This window comes from Orcinus orca, chromosome 1 (assembly GCF_937001465.1).
Source record: "Orcinus orca chromosome 1, mOrcOrc1.1, whole genome shotgun sequence".
Taxonomy (NCBI): domain Eukaryota; kingdom Metazoa; phylum Chordata; class Mammalia; order Artiodactyla; family Delphinidae; genus Orcinus; species Orcinus orca.
In genome coordinates this window covers 36,212,374-36,229,795 of record NC_064559.1, presented here as the reverse complement: position 1 = coordinate 36,229,795, position 17,422 = coordinate 36,212,374, and the positions used below count along the sequence as shown (strand labels likewise).

The following is a 17,422-nucleotide window of genomic DNA, read 5'->3' as shown; positions in this document are numbered from 1 at the left end:
GATTCACTAGGTCTGGGTGGAGTCGGGGCACTTGCATTCCTAATCAGCCTGTGTAAGGCAGGTGCTGTTGGTCCAGGGACCCCACTTTGAAAACCACTGCTCTAAGGTAAAGACAAGCTGATGCTTTAGAAGGTCCCTTCTAGCCCTGAAATACTATGCTTCTCTCATTCCACACGCACACCCCAGCCTACCTAACACCTGTGGTCTCAGAAGCAGCCCAGCATGCTACACCACAGGCAGTCCTGGAAAACTGGGTTCCGGTTTCAGGGCTGGCAAGCGTGGTGCAGTGGGGCTGCGGGGAGGCCAAGCGGCCTTGGTGCTCCCTCTTCCTGGCTGTTCTGGTCTCCTGGCCCATCTCCAGTATACTTGGGCTCTGACCCCCCCTTTGCCACCCCTCCCTCCCCTCCTTCATCCATCTTAGCTCACTTTGCTGGCACTTCTCTCTCTTCTGATGGACAGGCTGGGAGCCTTCTGAGTGGCTATGAACCCAGCAGTCAGATGGTCCCTCCTACCCAAGGTCATTTACTCTTGATCCTGGGGTGCTTCTGGCCTCCCAGCCAGTCTGTGGTAGTAACAGGCCCTGACTAATCTTGTGGTTTTCCCAGAGGCTGCTAATAAATGGCAGATGCACAACCAATGGGGCTGGGGGGTGGTGGTGTTGTGCTGGGAGAAGACCTTGGACAGAACTGAGAGGTAGGTGCCCTCCCATCTGTGCCCGGTGAGCCCTACCAGGGCCCTGCTGAACCGGGCCGTGAGGTGGGGCTCTGTGTCCTGGAATGGGTCCAGAGCCTGCAGCGGTTTGATATGTGAGAAGGCAGGTGAAGCAGGAATCGGGAACACTATTCCACAGCTTTTCAACACTCATGCAAGGGAAACCAACTCTCCAAGTCACATGCACAAGGACAGCTCCCTGGAGCCCACCAGCCAGTAGGCTGGGACTCGAACAACATCCCTAGTCCCCACCAGCCATCTGTCAGTGACCGGAAGCTTTCTCTCCGAGCTGGTGAGCCTAGATTTCTCCAGCTCAGCCTCAGATGCCGGGATCTACAGGACAGCAGAGAAGACCGAACTCAGCGATGTCAGTGGTACTTTTATGTTCACAGACACATGAATAGCATTTTCCTCACTCCTTGGGCTGGAGGCTCCTTCTGCGGGGATCAGGGAGAAGCATGGACTGACTGGCCTCTCATTAAGTAAGCAACCTCCCCTGTCCTCCCCTACCTCAGTCCATAGCAATGGGGCTGGCTGAATTGCTTCCAGATGTTGAATTCAGATGGAATCCGATTTGGGCTGGCTTATGCTTTCAGCCCAGGCTGAAACACTGTTTAGGGGAAGAAGGGAAAGGGAGGAGGAGGAAGAGGTAAGGGATGTTAGGGAGTAAAAGAGAGAGGCAGTTGTCTTTGCGTTTACTGGGAAAATGACCCTGTAAGTGGCACGATGGGGGCAGTGTGGGGCAGTGGGTGGTACCCTGCACTGACAGTCAAGGGGTCAGGGCTGGGATCCTCACCACTGGGGTGGCCTCAAAGATCGTCCCTGGCCTCTCTAGATTGCAATGACTTAATCTATAAAATGGAAATCTGTTATTTGTCTAACGGAAGGGTCTAGTAAAGATGTGCCCTAGGGATTCCTTTTATATCTCTGTTTCCAGGTGAAGTCATGACGAACCTGCTTTAGTGGGGCACTGGGCCTAACCTGCCGAAAATGGACCTTACCCCACTTTCTCATCACAAACGTCTGAGATCATTACTAAATTATCATTGTATAAACTCACAGTCAGGAAATTACGCTTTATAACTGAAATCTTCCCAATAAGACAGAAATTCCCTGGGACGCAGGACTGTTCTTCTCACAATAGCCAGCTCCGAGCAGGAGCCAGAGAGACACCGCTGCCTGATGAACGGCAGTTCTGCGTACAATCTGATCAAATTTCCTTTCCCGGAGATCATTAACGTTCCTGTTATTGCTGTCGTTATCTTTCAGAATGTTCTCTCATCACTCAGAACTCGTAAAAACGGAGGCAGCCTGAAGTGGCACTGAGTAGTTTGGGTCGAGGTGGGGCCCTGCCTACAGCAACCCCCGATCCTGGCAGCTTGAAGTGCCTCGGAGTGGGAGGTGGGGAGGATCTGGGTGTTTCCCTCGGTCTCGCTTGGCCATCTGGCCCCCACACCAGTGCGTGTTGGTGACATTTCCCCTCCTCCGACCCTGAGCCCCCTACCAGTAATCCTCCGTGCTCCCTCCTCTGCTGTAGATGGGGCCCTCCAGCTCCCTAGGGTTTGGGAAGATGTTCTCGTGCTGGATGATGATGGTTTTGATCAGCTCATTCACGTGGGCTTGGCAGGACACCTGGTCATGGCCCTCAGGCACTGACATCAGCGAGGGCCCGAAGCAGATGGCGAGGTTGTAGGGGTCCATCATGTTCTCTTCACTGAACTGTGATAAACTGGAGGAGAAGGAAAAGGGGGCAAGCTGAAAAGCACTCGCATGAATGCCCAGAAAACACAGTCACAGGAGGCGCTGCCAGGAGCAAGAACAGAAGCAGCACAGACGGCCCCCTGCTTTTCTGGGCGTCAGAGCCCTTCTAGAAAGCCGGTAGGGGGAGAAGAGAATGACCACCAGGACACTATTCAGGAGCCAAGGGAGGGCCAAGTGGAGGTCCCTCCTTGCAGATCTCGCCCCTCCTCTTTCTCTAGCTCCCTGTTCCAATCCTACTTACCCCCCAATCCCCACCCCAACCCTAGACCATATCCACCAAATCCACCCTGCCTTGCGGACACACCACTCTGCAGAGCTGGATACGCTCCCACAGACCAACCCACTAAGCCGACAGAACAGACGGAGCCCCTCGGGCTGCCCTGGTAATGACACGGTCAGAAGACGCAGGCATTGTGCGCTGTGTACCTTCTTGAATGGCAAAGTAATCAAATTATTAGGGATATTCCATTCTAAGCTCTAGACTTATTTAAAAAAATAGCCAACCGATTAGCTTTTGTATTCCATCAAGCCCGTGAATTTCTTCCTGGAGTAGCTAATGCAATTGTTTTCCATTTTCATAATCTCCTCCTCCACTATTACATTCAGGATTTATTCAGGAAAAGGTCAGCATGTAGCTCAGCTCCTGCGCAGGCTTCCCCTGGACGCAGTCTGACTTCATTATTGGGTATTTTCTTCCAGGAACTCCCCCTTTCCAGCCAGCAGCTGCTCCAGCCATACCTCCAACCCTGGCCAAGGACCCAAGCCCTTCAGTGGTGAGTGCCCACTGGTCTGTCTGTCCAGGCACTGAAGGCTGGGCTAGCTCTGGATGTACCCCACCCCTAGGAGTCTGCAGAAACGTGAGCTCTGCTACGGGGTTCTGCCTCCCTTGTGGGCATCTGGATTCTGACAGATCTTGAGAGGATACCAAAGCCGTGGTGCTGAGCCAGAGGTCTGGGACTCAGCTGTCTTCATCTGAGTAGCTGTTCTTCAGAACTGAGCAGAGTTGACTTCTAGTGTATCCAGCATCCAGACTCAAATGACCAAGCTGGTCTCTATCTCAATGATTCTCTCCTTCACTGAAGATTCAGATACGTCCCCGGTCCCCCCACAGAATCACTGCAGAACGTGTGAAGTGGGACAATGAAGTGGGACAGTGACAAACAACTGTCATGGCTGAGGACCACTGCTCTGTAGGACCCGGTCAGATGCAGGGAGGCCTGAGATGGGTGCGTTGATGGATCTCAGTGGCCGGACTGCTTCATAGGAGGTTTTAAAGATTTAATTTTATAATCCTTCTCTGGCTCCTGAGTTAAAAGAGAGCAGAGATTCAGAAAAGGCTGGTAGATGTTTCCAAGTCTACTTCTTGGTCAAATAAAAACTGGAGAGAGACAGGAGAGATAATTAGCATGGGAACCTTAGCAGGGACAACGGAGGCATGAGGTGCCACAGGGCTAAAATTGTAGCCCATCCCAGGCTGGCTGGTTCCTCGAGTCATGGAGGGACAAGCAGGAGGAAGCCCGTTTCTTTAGTGTGATCTGACAACGTTTTGGTAACATGCAAGGAAAGCAGTAGTTTCTGGGGAGCCTGGTGGTCAAAGGGAGATAAACTCTAGGCCTGAGGGTCCCAGTCTAAGCTCACTGAGAGAAGAGGAATCTTGCCCGGCCTTCTAAGGCAAGGACTGCTCAACTCCTAGGTGGCTACAATGACCAGGGCCAGAGAGGACCTGTGTTTGTGCACTGGGGTCCACTTCTCATGGGTCCAGGTCCATTTCTTATTCCCATTAAAATACAGACCAAGATCCTTCTTTCTCTTCCAATCTACTGGAACACCTAAGTTCTGGGGGTAAAGCCATGGTGCTTAACTACTTGAGGGACACAGGCTCCTTCAAATAATTTGACAAAAACTAAGGATTCTCTCCCCAGGGAAATTCATATATGAGCACATAACAAATGCACACAATTCTGTATATAATATAATGGTGCTAATAATCCTTGAAGACTCTGATGGCTGTACCTAGTATAAGACCTCAAATACTGGATTTTTATTTTTGAAGAAATATCTAAAATGGATAATACTGGTAACAGCTCCCTCTTTAAAAAAATATTTTTTTGGTATCGACTTCTACACATGCCATCTCCTCTAAGAACTGTACTATATTTCTTTAGGTTCTGTCCATAACACGAGTGAACTTTCCTAATTGATTTGAACTCATCCTCTTTTGAGCACCTTAAAAAGATCCAGTGTAGTGGGTTTTGGGGGGAATGAGAAAATCAGGATTGGCGTGGGAAAACTGTTTTTCATCATGCATTTTTCTGGACTTTTTACTTTTAAATGATGCACATTTGTTGGTTCTGAAGAACCTAGGAGCAGGACAGGAATAAAGACGCAGACGTAGAGAATGGACTTGAGGACACGGGGAGTGGGAAGGGGAAGCTGGGACAAACTGAGAGAGTTGTATTGACATATATACACTCCCAGATGTAAAATAGATAGCTAGTGGGAAGCAGCAGCGTAGCACAGGGAGATCAGCTCGGTGCTTTGTGACCACCTATAGGGGTGGGATAGGGAGGGTGGGAGGGAAACGCAAGAGGGAGGGGATATGGGGATATATGTATACATATAGCTGATTCACCTTGTTATACAGCAGAAACTAACACAACATTGTAAAGCAATTATACTCCAATAAAGGTGTTTAAAAAACACGATGCACATTTGTATCTCTGATTACATTTAAAAAGAAAAACAAAACATCCCAAGAATTTTAGAGTCAAGCAGACCTGGTTTTGAGTCCCAGCTCCATTGCTTACCATCGTTTTGTACTAGTTCCCTAGTTTCTTCATAAAATGGGGGCAATTATGTGCCCCCTTGATGGGCTGTTGTGAAGACTAAACGAGGTAATATGTGCAAAGCACTTAGCACTGTGCCTGGCACATAGGTGATGTTTAAGAAATATTTTCTGTCATTTTAATGTCCTGTTTGCTTCTTGACATAGGACCTTTTTTTTTTTTTTGTGGTACGCGGGCCTCTCACTGCTGTGGCCTCTCCCGTTGCGGAGCACAGGCTCCGGACGCGCAGGCTCAGCGGCCATGGCTCACGGGTCCAGCCGCTCCGCGGCATGTGGGATCTTCCCAGACAGTGTTCCCTGCATCGGCAGGCAGACTCTCAACCACTGCGCCACCAGGGAAGCCCGGCACAGGACCTTTGATTCCAGTCAGGGAAAAGCAGGGCCGCTGACATTTGGCAGTAATTGACTTACAGGTGTCCACCGTCTTCTTCTCCTGACAGGCATAATCTAACAAGCTGAGGGCTCTGCATCCCCAAATCAAAACCTTAAATCCTCAGGGAGAGCACGAAGCTTTGAACACACTGTTTTAAACATATGACACTTCCATTAAAAACCTTCAACTTCATGGCCTCCAGGGGTTTGATTTGGCAACACCCAACAGACCATGGGTAAGATATTATGCATCAGGGTTGATTTCAGGTTTGAAAGGGATGAAGAGGAATTGTATTATTCACCATGGCTCCAGGCAAAACGTGGGGTTGAAAATCTGTAAATCCATGGTTTAACAGACTTTCCCAAAAGGCTCCTTAAGAGATAAGAAGTAGAAGATAATTGTGGCTGGCTCTTCCTGATGGCCCTTCAAAGGCACTCCCTCACTCCCCTTGCCCCCTCCCCCCAACTTCCATGGTCCCATATCTATTAACTGACTTGCCTTCCTCCCTCTCACCTCCTCAAGAATAGCACTCCAGCAATTACCTTGCTCTCTCCTCCATCATCATTTCTTCTCTATGGGGTCACCCCCACTAGCATGCCAATGTGCAGCAATACCACCCATCTTGAAAACAATATTCTCTCTTAAGTCCGTATCCATGCTGAATTACTGTCCCATTCTCTTCTCTTTATAATAAAATTCTTTGAGAGTTGTCTCTGATTCTCTGGTTCTTCTTTACCGGTTCTGTTATGGACTGAATTGTGTCCTCCCTGCCCCCCAATTCATATGTTGAAGCCCTAACTTGACTGTAATGACTGTATTTGGAGACAGGCCCTTTAAGGAGGTAATTAAGGTTAAATGAGGTCATATGGGTGGGGCCCAAACCCTACAGGACTGGTGTCCTTATAAGGAGAGGAAAAGAGAGCAGAGCTCTGTCTCCCAGTGTGTGCACAGAAGAAAGGCCACGTGAGGACTCAGTGAGGTGGTTGTCTACAAGCCAAGGAGACAGGTCTCCCCAGAAACCAACCCTGCTGGCATCTTGATCTTGCACTCCCAGACTTCAGAACTGTGAGAAAACAAATTTCTGTTGTTTAAGCCACCCAGTCTATGGTATTTTGTTGGGGCAGCCCTAGCAGATTCACACACCTACTCTCTTCCCGTGCAGCCCCCCAACCCCTCTATCGTGGTAAAATACACACAACAGAAAATTTACCATTTTGACCATTTTAAAGTGTACGGTCCAGTAGCATTTAGCTGAATACGACCCCACTGTACGGATCTACCACATTTTGTTTATCCAGCATCAGCACCCCTTCTCGCTTGAACTGACACCATCAGGATTTTGCCCCTCCTCCTCCACCAAGACAATGCCCATCAAGGTTACTAGTGACATCTATGCTGCTAAATCAGTTCTCAGTCCTTTTCTTAGCTGACCTGTCATCATGTTATCCCAGTTATCACACCCTCCTTGAAACACATTATGCGGCTTCTGGGACACCGTTCCCTCTTGGTCCTCCTCCTACACCACTGCCCACTGTCAGCTGCTCAATGAGGTGTCCCTGACCACTGTATATTAAAGAGGAAACCCTCACACCCACCCCTTACACTCTCCAGTCCCCTAACATGTTTTATTTATTTATTTGTTTATTTTTGGCTGCTTTGGGTCTTCGTTGCTGCCACACCGGCTTTCTCTAATTGTGGTGAGCAGGGGCTACTTTTCCTTGCGGTATGCAGGCTTCTCATTGCGGTGGCTTTTCTTGTTGTGGAGCACAGGCTCTAGGCACGTGGGCTTCGGTAGTTGTGGCTCGTGGGCTCTAGAGCTCAGGCTCAGTAGTTGTGGCACACGGGCTTAGTTGCTCCGTGGCATGTGGGATCTTCATGGACCAGGGCTCGAACCCATGTCCCCTGTATTGGCAGGCAGATTCTTAACCACTGCACCACCAGGGAAGCACCCCCGTAACATGCTTTAATTTTCTCCACAGCCCTTATCCTCTGACATATGACATATGCTCTTCTTTTTTTTTTTTTTGCGGTATGCGGGCCTCTCACTGTTGTGGCCTCTCCCGTTGCGGAGCACAGGCTCCGGACTTGCAGGCTCAGCGGCCATGGCTCACAGGCCCAGCCGCTCCGCGGCATGTGGGATCCTCCCGGACCGGGGCAAGAACCCGTGTCCCCTGCATCGGCAGGCGGACTCTCAACCTCTGTGCCACCAGGGAAGCCTCTTTTTTTTTTAAATTAATTTCTTTCTTTTTGGCTGTGTTGGGTCTTCACTGCTGTGTGCAGGTTTTCTCTAGTTGCGGTGAGCAGGGGCTACTCTTCGTTGTTGTGAGTGGGCTTCTCATTGCGTTGGTTTCTCTTCTTGCAGAGCACAGGCTCTAGGCGTGTGGGCTTCAGTAGTTGTGGCACGTGGGCTCAGTAGTTGTGGCTCGCGGGCTCCAGAGCACAGACTCAGTAGTTGTGGCTCATGGGCTTAGTTGCTCCATGGCATGAGGGGTCTTCCCGGACCAGGGCTTGAACCCGTGTCCCCTGCATTGGCAGGTGGATTCTTAACCACTGTGTCACCAGGGAAGTCCCATGACATGTGTTCTTATCAGTTTTGCCTGTCTTCCTCCAGTTCTATGTGCTATGTAGGCTCCATGAGGGCAGAGACCTTGACTGTTTGGTGCAATCTTAGATATCCAGCAACTAAAACAGGGCCTAGCACACAGTAAATGCTTAATAAATGCATGATAAATAAATAAGTGAATAAATACATGAGCATCTGTGAGTCTCTAGGACAATCCAGCCACAATTCTACTTGTCCATTTTCATACAGAAGCTAAAACACTCCTTGTGAAAGTCAGAAGAGCAGCACAGACAGAATCTTTCCAAACTGGGAGGCACTTGAGATGGTGAAGTTTGGAGGAAGACTCAGCTTTTCTGGAGAGCTGCTGAGGTGCCTTAACAGTGAAAGAAGCACCACCAATTCCCTCTTTCAGATTATGGAGCAATATTTGAGGATGCAGAGTGATGCTTCTCGGACCTTCATGTGCCTATGACTCATCAGGGGATTTTGTCAAAATACAGATTCTGATTCATGGGTCATTGGGGGTGGGGTGGGGGAGGAACTGAGATTCTGCATTTCTAACAATCTCCCTGATGATGCTGATGCTGCTGGTCTATGGACCTCTCTTGATTAGCAAGAGACTAAAAGTCTATATTGTTTGACATCTGAAGAAATCAGGTTTCAAAAGGCAAGCAGCAGAGTCAGCGGCAGTGAGGGGGAGCTACCTGCACTTTGTTTCAGGGTGAAAACCCACTGAGTAGTACAGATGCTGTGGCCGGCAGCCTCTAAAATGAACCCTATGGTCCCTGCCTACTGGTATTCATGCCCTTGTGTAGTTGTCTCCCTTTGCGTGTGGGCTAGATTTAGTGACTCACTTCTAGTGAATGGAGTATGGAAGAAGTGATGGGATGTAACTTCTGAGATTAGGTTACAAAGACTGGCTGCTCTCTTGGGCACTCTGTCACTCACTTGCTTGGAGCAAAGCCAGCTGCCATGTCATGAGCAGCTCTATGGTGAGGCCCATGTGGTGCAGAACTGATGGAGGCCTCTGACCAACAGCCAGCCAGGAAAGGAGGCCCTCAGTCCAACAACCTGCAAGGGACTGAATCCTGCCAACACCACGTGGATCCTTTCCCAGTCGAGCCTTCAGAAGAAACTACAGCCCTGCCCCCAGTACACTCACTGCAACCTCAAGAAACCTGGAGCCAGAGGCCCCAGCTAAGCTGCACCTAGATTCCTGATCCACAGAAACTGTGACATAAAAATAAATGCTTATTGTTTTGAAGTTGCTAAGTTTTAGGGTAATTTATTACACAGCAATTGATCATCAATGCAGATGCTAAGAAAGGATAACATTAATAATTAACAATTAACAAGGCCTACTGGACAGGCATGTACCCAAGGTTCATGGAGTGGATTGAACACTAGCTATATAGATATATGTGGAACCAGGTCAAGTCCACACAGCACTGGTGCACTGTGTAAGGAGTTCCATACATATATCTCAGTTCTGGGGGTTCCTTGAGATGGAGGATGTGTACAACCCCAAAAAAGACAATAGCCAGAAATAAAGTACACACTGTCAGGACATGTAACAGCAAAGGAGAGGGGTCCTAAAAGTCTGGGCCCAGGCAGAGTTTCCAGACTGGGCCCAGTCTGCATACTTATCACCTGTCACCTTCCTGTGCAGGCAGGTGGTCTTCTCTATTGCCTGTGTCCTGCACTCCATTTATTATTTTAGGAAACACTGTGGTTATTAATGCTGCATCTTTTCAATGAAAGACTTTGATGAGCAAGTTAATCATTTTTTAACCAGAAAAAGAAGTGAAACAAAACAAAAGTCATCATTTGAATGGGTGCAGTTTTCCATGTTTCCTTCGACAGTGGCCACCCTCTCCAGCTCTTATGATGCTTCCTCTACCGTTTCTCCCCACCCACAAACTCCCTCACCCCGCCACTTAGCAGGAGGAAAATGTGGGCAGGATGAGGCCATTGTGCTTATACACACAGTCACCCCAGGACCTGCCTGCTCCCCTGCCTGTTTACCCACGACCGACATGTTCCTCGCTCTGCGGGAGCAGACTAGGCTCTTTGAGGGCAGGTATCGGTCAATGAGGGGAGACAAGGCCTGGTGGCCCTGAGGGGACCGACTGGCTTGAGAGTCATTACCAGAGTTTCTGTCTGCCTAAAACGGGCAGCATGTGAAACCCTGTGTGAGTCATGAGGGGTTCTCAACTAAAGGCAGTTGTGGTGCTGAGTCAGGGCTTGGCTAATGAATGGTGCAGACACAGCCACGTGGAAGCAGCAGGCTGCTGGGCCAGGACCCTCTGTCACTCTGCAGGGCCAGCAACAGGGCTAGAGGACAGTGTGGTTGCCCCTGAAAGGTCTCGGGCGGGGGCTGCTAGCCCAGATGCCTCAAGGTCAGGCTGACTCTGGTCTGTAAGCAGAGGCTGAGATGGCCTCTGAACTTGTATTTCTTTGAAGTAGGGACCAACCCACTAGGAAGAGTCTTCATTTTCACAAAGCAATATGAGCTAAAACACCCTAGCCCCTTGGTCTACTTTTTGTTTTCCCTTTTTTAAAAAAATAGATTCATGGATCTAAAGAAATGTTTCCCCACTCAATGAAAAGCCATAAAGCCAGAGAGATGATAACGGCAACTGAATTCAGCCTCAGCATCGGGGAGTTTCGGGGAGAGCTGGGGACTGTGGTGAACTGGGGGCGCCTGACCGCCTCATCTAGGCAGCAGCCCGTACTCCACAGGGAACTGCGGCCGCGTGGGCGTGCAGATCCAATGCTGCTAGACCTAGTGATTTTTTCAAGAGAAGCTAGAAATCTAGATTTTTTTAAAAAGTAAAATCTCCCAATATTTAAATGGTTCAATGTTTTCAAGACAGAGTGGACTTAAAGGGAACACATCTATAGGCCTTATCTGGCCCTCGGGTTGCCCACTGATAGACTTTGGCCTAGGCTGTTGAGGGAGATGCTGCAGTGAAAGCAACGTGGAAAGACAGAGGTGCCTAAGGGGAGAAGCATGTCCTTGCTCGTCGTCTTTGCTGCCCTCCATGCCTGCCCTGGGCAAGGACACACTGCTTAGACAGGGAGAAATACTCTGGCTAAGCCCAAGGCCCCTCTGATCCTCAGACCTCTCTTCTAGCTACACTCACTCCCTGGCTGACCAGCTAAATACCATCAGTACACAATGACCTCACACTGTATCTCTGCTCCAGGTTTCTTCCCTGAGCACCCAATTCCTATGTTCAGCTGCCTACTTAGACTCTCCACCTGGAGGGCTAACGGGTACCTCAAGTTAACATGGCCACATCAACACCTTGTCCTGATTGCTTCTTCCACATCTTGTCTTCCCCAGCTCCACAAATGGCATCACGGCTTCCCTGCTGCTCATGTCAAAAATGTAGAATTTTTCTCTTTCCTCACATTCTATAACCTACCCGTCAGCAGGTCCTATCAAAGCTGTATTCCAAACAGATCCTACCCCTGACCCCTCATCACCCTCCACCATTCCCTCTCTGGTCTAAGCCACCACCACTCCCGACCGAGACTGCACAATAACCTCTGGTGAGGTCTCTCCCGCTTCTCTCCACATTACTCTATGGTAACTTCTCCATGAAGCAGATTTTAAAAATATATTAAAAAATCAGATCACAACATTCTTCTGCTTAAAACTTTCCAATGGCTTCTTCAAATCTAAACTCATTGTTGCCATGACTTTGGGGCTTGATGACCTTGACCATCCCGTGGCTCCTTCTTTCACTTCATTTAGGCTGCTGCTTACACACCGTCTCCCCAGAGGGGCCTTTGCTGACGGCCCCTCTGCAGTGTCTCTCCCTCTTTCACCTCTGCCCCGATCCCTTAACTTACACTTCCTTATTCTTCTAAGCACTTATTACTACCTCATGCTTCTGTAATTGTCTGTGTCCTCTGCTGGAACATGAGCTAAATGGTATCCAGGTTTTTGTCTCTTATTTCACAATGTATTCTTACATCTTATGACCGTGCCCAGCACACAGCAGGTGTTCAGTAAGTATCTGTTGGGCTGGAGGAATCAACATAGGTCCCTACGTAAACTTCCAGTGACCGAAGCTAAGACCCAATCAGTTGCTCCCTGGAAAGTCTACTCACTGGTTGAGGAAGGCAAAGAGGTATCTCATGATAATCAGAGTGGTTTTGGGCAGGACCAGGAGGACCTTCCGGATGTGCAGAGCTCTCTCCTGCAGGTTGTCCATTGCTGAAAGAAAAAAGCCATGCGTTACCCTCCACTGTAACTGAGATCCCAGGAAATAGTGGTCAGAAGGCTCTGACTAGCAGCGGGTGCAATATGGAGAGCAGCCGGTCAAGCCCACACAGCACTGGGCCAGTGTAAGGAGCTCCATCTCTGTGGCTCCTTGGGGTGGGGCTGTTGTGATGGGGCATGCAGGCTCCAGAACCTTCTGCGGGTCAGGACTTAAGATGTATGCTCCTTGGGCACAGAAGGGGTTGGAGATGCTCCCCAGAGCATCTATCACCCCCTTATTACAATACCACAGGCAAGGAGCTGACCAGAAACTGCTGTGACTGCTCGACACCCAGCCTTGGAGGGCCTACATGTGGGGAGAAGGAGGGGCTGCGCAGGTCCTGTCCTGCCCACGCCACACGTGCATCACCTCATCCCCTGGACAAGTCTGGCTTATCTTCCCCCCTCCCTTATCTGCAGTGGGGATGAGGAGAATGTGGCCAGAGGCAAGAAATGGCAGGCCCCTGTGTAAGCAGTGATATCTGGGGAGAAAACCAGAGAACTTTCCTGACACTTGTGCTGTGGACTGATTAATTCCAGGTACGGCCCTAGGCCTGTGCTTCCCTCATGGCCCGCCTCCCCACTTTCATGGTGTGCCATGTGGATATTGTCATTTTCTAGGAGAGTCTCTCCATGAAAAAGAGATGGGAGGTACTAGATCGGGAGCAGATCTCAAGGGGAGGATTGGGCAGCTAAGGTCTCTTGTACTGTCCTGGCAACCCCCATCCACTTAGGGTATTCCACGTAGGCCCAGCCCTGGAAAAAGACATGAAGGTAGGAGGGATGCATATATTCAGTCACCCACAGAACACATTTCCACTAGGACTCCCACAGATAGTGAGTAAACCAATAAAACGAGAGAGCTAGCTTCCTGAGTGCTCTGGGTCCCTCTCTCAGAATAACAGAGAGGGACAGTGCTCAGGAATCAAACTGGAAACTCGGGGGTGGGCGGTGGGGGATGAAGACCTTGGTTGATCTGGGAAGAAAAACTTTTCTCCATTTCAAAGGCATTGCCTCCTCCAGCCTCTGAAGCCACCATTTCAACGGCGTCTGCTTCCAGAATGACCTAATACTAATCCAAGTTTCCGTGGACAACAAATGAGAGGGGGGTCCAGTATAATGATCTAAACTAAATGGCCAGGAATAGCTTTTCAAGCCCTAAATTTTAGAGTAAGAGGCAGAGAACCTCTAAGATACCTGCTTTATCTAAAGATCAAGTAGGGACTATCTCTCTCTGAGAAAACATCATATCACTATTTTTAAATGTGCAGAGGCTTTTATTCCTAGAAGAACACATATTAACACATCTCACAGGTAAGTCATGCCATATTTAAAGCAACAAGCAGGAAATATTTGTAACACTTATGTATTCTCCCTTTGTATCATGAAAAGCACAAGCACTAATATATGAGCTTCTAATAGCTGAAAAGGACTGTGTCTTATATATGAACATAAATGTATTTTAATGAAGAAAGATAAAGCCCAGCGAAGCAACAGAGTTTAAAGTGAATCAGAAAGAAAAAAGCCAGGAGTTCTGACTTGTGATCCAGACTCTTCCTGAAAAGTCATTCTTTTTCCTCCCCTACTAGGGGATAAAGGAGTGACAACAAGGAAGAGAAACTTCACCGAGGAAAAGGAAAAAAGGAAAACATTACTGGAAAGCTTATGAGAAAAAAAGACCCTGTGGAAATTTGTTATCTGTTGCTGTGAGGTGCTCTGGCCCAGAAGCCAATCTGAGGCCAGGATGATACTTACTGACGCAGGCCATTAGGTCATGGAAGATGTCCTTGGGGAAGAGAGGGTGTTCCAGCCCCCGGAAGTAAAGCTTCAGGACGCCAGCTATGGAGTCCATGTCATGGTCATTCTGGTCTCCAGCCAGGGGGTCCTCTCCTAAGGATAAGCAATCCCCCCAAAAAGGAAAGAGAGAGTGAGAGAGGTAAAAACAAACAGGATGGAGCAGAGGTGGTGGGGAAGGAGTGGCCTATTCAAATCTTCATCACAGTCCATCAGCTTTCTGCCCAGCATGTTGGCCATGAGTACGGCAACCAGGGACTAGCAAAAGCAAAGACTGCTTAGGCTCAGGGGCCCCAGGGCCAGAGGAGGGGCACAAAAGTCCATTACATAAATTTGCTTGTGCCAGACTGGTTCAGGGACATTCCCTCTGGGCTGGGGATGGGACACAGCAATTGGCTCTCTCATGAGATCATGAAACCAGGCTGGGACTGAGCCCCTAGGGGAGGGAAATGAGGCCAGGGAGGCCAGCCCCTCTGATTAGCTCTCTCTCCTCTTGGCCTGTAACAAAGCACACCTACTTATAGGAGAACAATCATACTGGAGTTCCCTATGGAAAATTTCATATCAGATGTAATTAGATTTAATGATAGGACCAACCTCAAATTGAAACTATATATATCCGTTTCAGTGACGGAAATTGCCAAAGCTTGTCCATTACCTTAATAGCCCACAAGATAATAAATGGGCTAAGATGAACAGGTGCATTCGCTCTGCCACCAAGGGTTCTGGATACAGCCATAAACTGCCCAGATATCATAGTTAACTTCTTGGGTTTGGGTAGATCATCTGGAGAGGGGCAGGATGAATGGGGCTGAGAAGGAGGAAACTGGGATGTACCCTGGCACCTCCCTGCATATCTGGGTAGGGGTGGGGGGATGTCTACAAGAGAGAAGGTGCTGGGCTGAAGACGGAGGCAAACTGGCTTGCTAACCTCTGGGTACCTCTCAGAGAGAAAGCGCGGAGCTAGTATCCTGGGGGGCTGGCAAACATTTGGTCTTATCTTTCAGGCTGTTTCCTCACCTCTCTCAAAGGCGTTTTTGATGTCATTCACTTCCACCTGCGATCCTGACACTCGGAAGATTCCCTCATGCTGTAGTCCTAGAAAGACAGGGAAAAGTGATCAAGGAGACAAAAAAGCAAATTCACCACCATGGCTCCAAGCCTAGTTGAGTGTCTGTCTCCCTCAGCCAGTGTGTATTTAAGCATCCTGTCTCTCTTCTTCAGGCCAGAGGAGAAAGCCTATACAAGGATGGTGGAAAAGTCACTGGAATGAATATGAGGCATTGGCCTAAAGAAAGCACCGAGGCAGAGACTTAAGGGAAGAGATGTCTACACCATTTCTGATTCTGACAGAGTCTATGAGGCAGGCTCCTTCTCCAGCCTTTTCTTCTCTGTTCCCAGCTGCAAAGTAGGGAAGTGATTCCTGGCACCTGCTTATCCCTAAGGGTCAGGGATGAGATTTGGGGGCATGGCAGGCAAGCCATTACACACCACCAGAGTTTCATAGGGTCTGAGATCATACTTAGTGCTTTAGCTGTTCTAACACTGTTCGGCTGTTCTAGAGGACAATGCTTTCACTACTTATGAAAAAGCGAGGACATAAATTGGTACAGCCACTATGGAGAACAGTACGGAGGTTCCTTAAAAAACTAAAAATAGAATTACCATATGATCCAGCAATCCCACTCCTGGGCATATATCTGGAGAAAGCCATAATTCGAGAAGAGGCATGCACCCCAATGTTCATTGCAGCATTATTTACAACAGCGGTCCCCAACCTCTTTGGCACCAGGGACCAGTTTTGTGGAAGACAATTTTTCCATGGATGGTGGGTGGGGGTGGGCAGAATGGTTCAGGCGGTAATGCGAGCGATGGGGAGCAATGGGGAGCGGCAGATGAAGCTTCGCTTGCTCGCCCGCCGCTCACCTCCTGCTGTGCGGCCCAGTTCCTAACAGGCCGTGGACTGGTACCGGTCCACGGCCTGTGGGTTGGGGACCCCCAATTTACAATAGCCAGGACATGGAAGCAACTTAAACGTCCATTGACAGATGAATGGATAAAGAAGATGTGGTACATATATACAAGGGAATATTACTCAGCCATAAAAAAGAATGAAATTATGCCATTTGCAGCAACATGGATGGAATTAGAGGTTATCATGTTAAGTAAAGTTAAGTCAGACAGAGAAAGACAAATATCATATGATATCACTTATATGTGGAGTCTAAAAAAATGATACAGGGACTTCCCTGGTGGCCCAGTGGTAAAGAATCAGCCTTCCAATACAGGGGACGCAGGTTCAATCCCTGGTCGGGGAACTAAGATCCCACATGCCGTGGGGCAACTAAGCCCGCATGCCACAACTACTGAGCTCACATGCCTCAACGAGAGAGCCCACATGCCACAAACTAGAGCCTACGTGCCCTGGAGCCCGCACACCACAACTAGAGAGAAGCCCGCGCCGCAGGGAAAGATCCTGCACGCCTCAACAAAGACCCTGTGTGCCGCACTGAGACCCAATGCAGCCAAAAAATAAATATTTTTAAAAACCTAAAAAATAAAAAGATACAAACTTATGTACAAAACAGAAACAGACTCACAGACTTTGAATACAAATTTATGGTTACCAAAGGGGAAAGATGGCGGGGAGGGATAAATTAGGAGGTTGGGAATCAACATATACACACTACTATATATAAAATAGATAATCAGCAAGGACCTACTATACAGCACAGGGAACTCTACTCAATATTCTGTAATAACCTATATGGGAAAAGAATCTGAAAAAGAATGGATACATGTATATGTATAACTGGATCACTTTGCTGTACACCTGAAACTAACACAACATTGTAAATCAACTATATTCCAATGTAAAATTTAAAAAAAAAAGAGAAAGAAAGAAAAAGGGAGGACATGAAAAGACAAGTGATCAGTCAACAGACAGCATTGCAGGCACTGTGCCAGCCACTGGTCCTTGACTGCAGTTTGACTCTAAAGGCAACATGCCTCAATGCCACACTAGAATAATGTGCATGAAAATGATGTCTTTTTGAAGTTTGTTAGGGTAAAAATAATAATAGAAAGTTAATGCATGTGTGG

General features: G+C 48.5%; 1 protein-coding gene across 9 annotated transcripts in view; it reads right to left on the bottom strand.

The window, feature by feature from the left end:
- Positions 1-17,422, bottom strand: part of SRGAP2 (SLIT-ROBO Rho GTPase activating protein 2) — a 238,432-nt gene that overhangs the window by 14,864 nt on the left and 206,146 nt on the right. For all 9 annotated transcript variants that reach the window (XM_033410544.2, XM_033410545.2, XM_033410546.2 and 6 more), the window contains 4 exons: positions 15,341-15,418; positions 14,282-14,416; positions 12,376-12,481; positions 2,216-2,440 (listed from right to left, as the gene is read on the bottom strand). In XM_033410544.2, the coding sequence (XP_033266435.2) occupies positions 2,216-2,440; positions 12,376-12,481; positions 14,282-14,416; positions 15,341-15,418 (544 nt within the window). The remainder of the gene's footprint in view (positions 1-2,215; positions 2,441-12,375; positions 12,482-14,281; positions 14,417-15,340; positions 15,419-17,422) is intronic.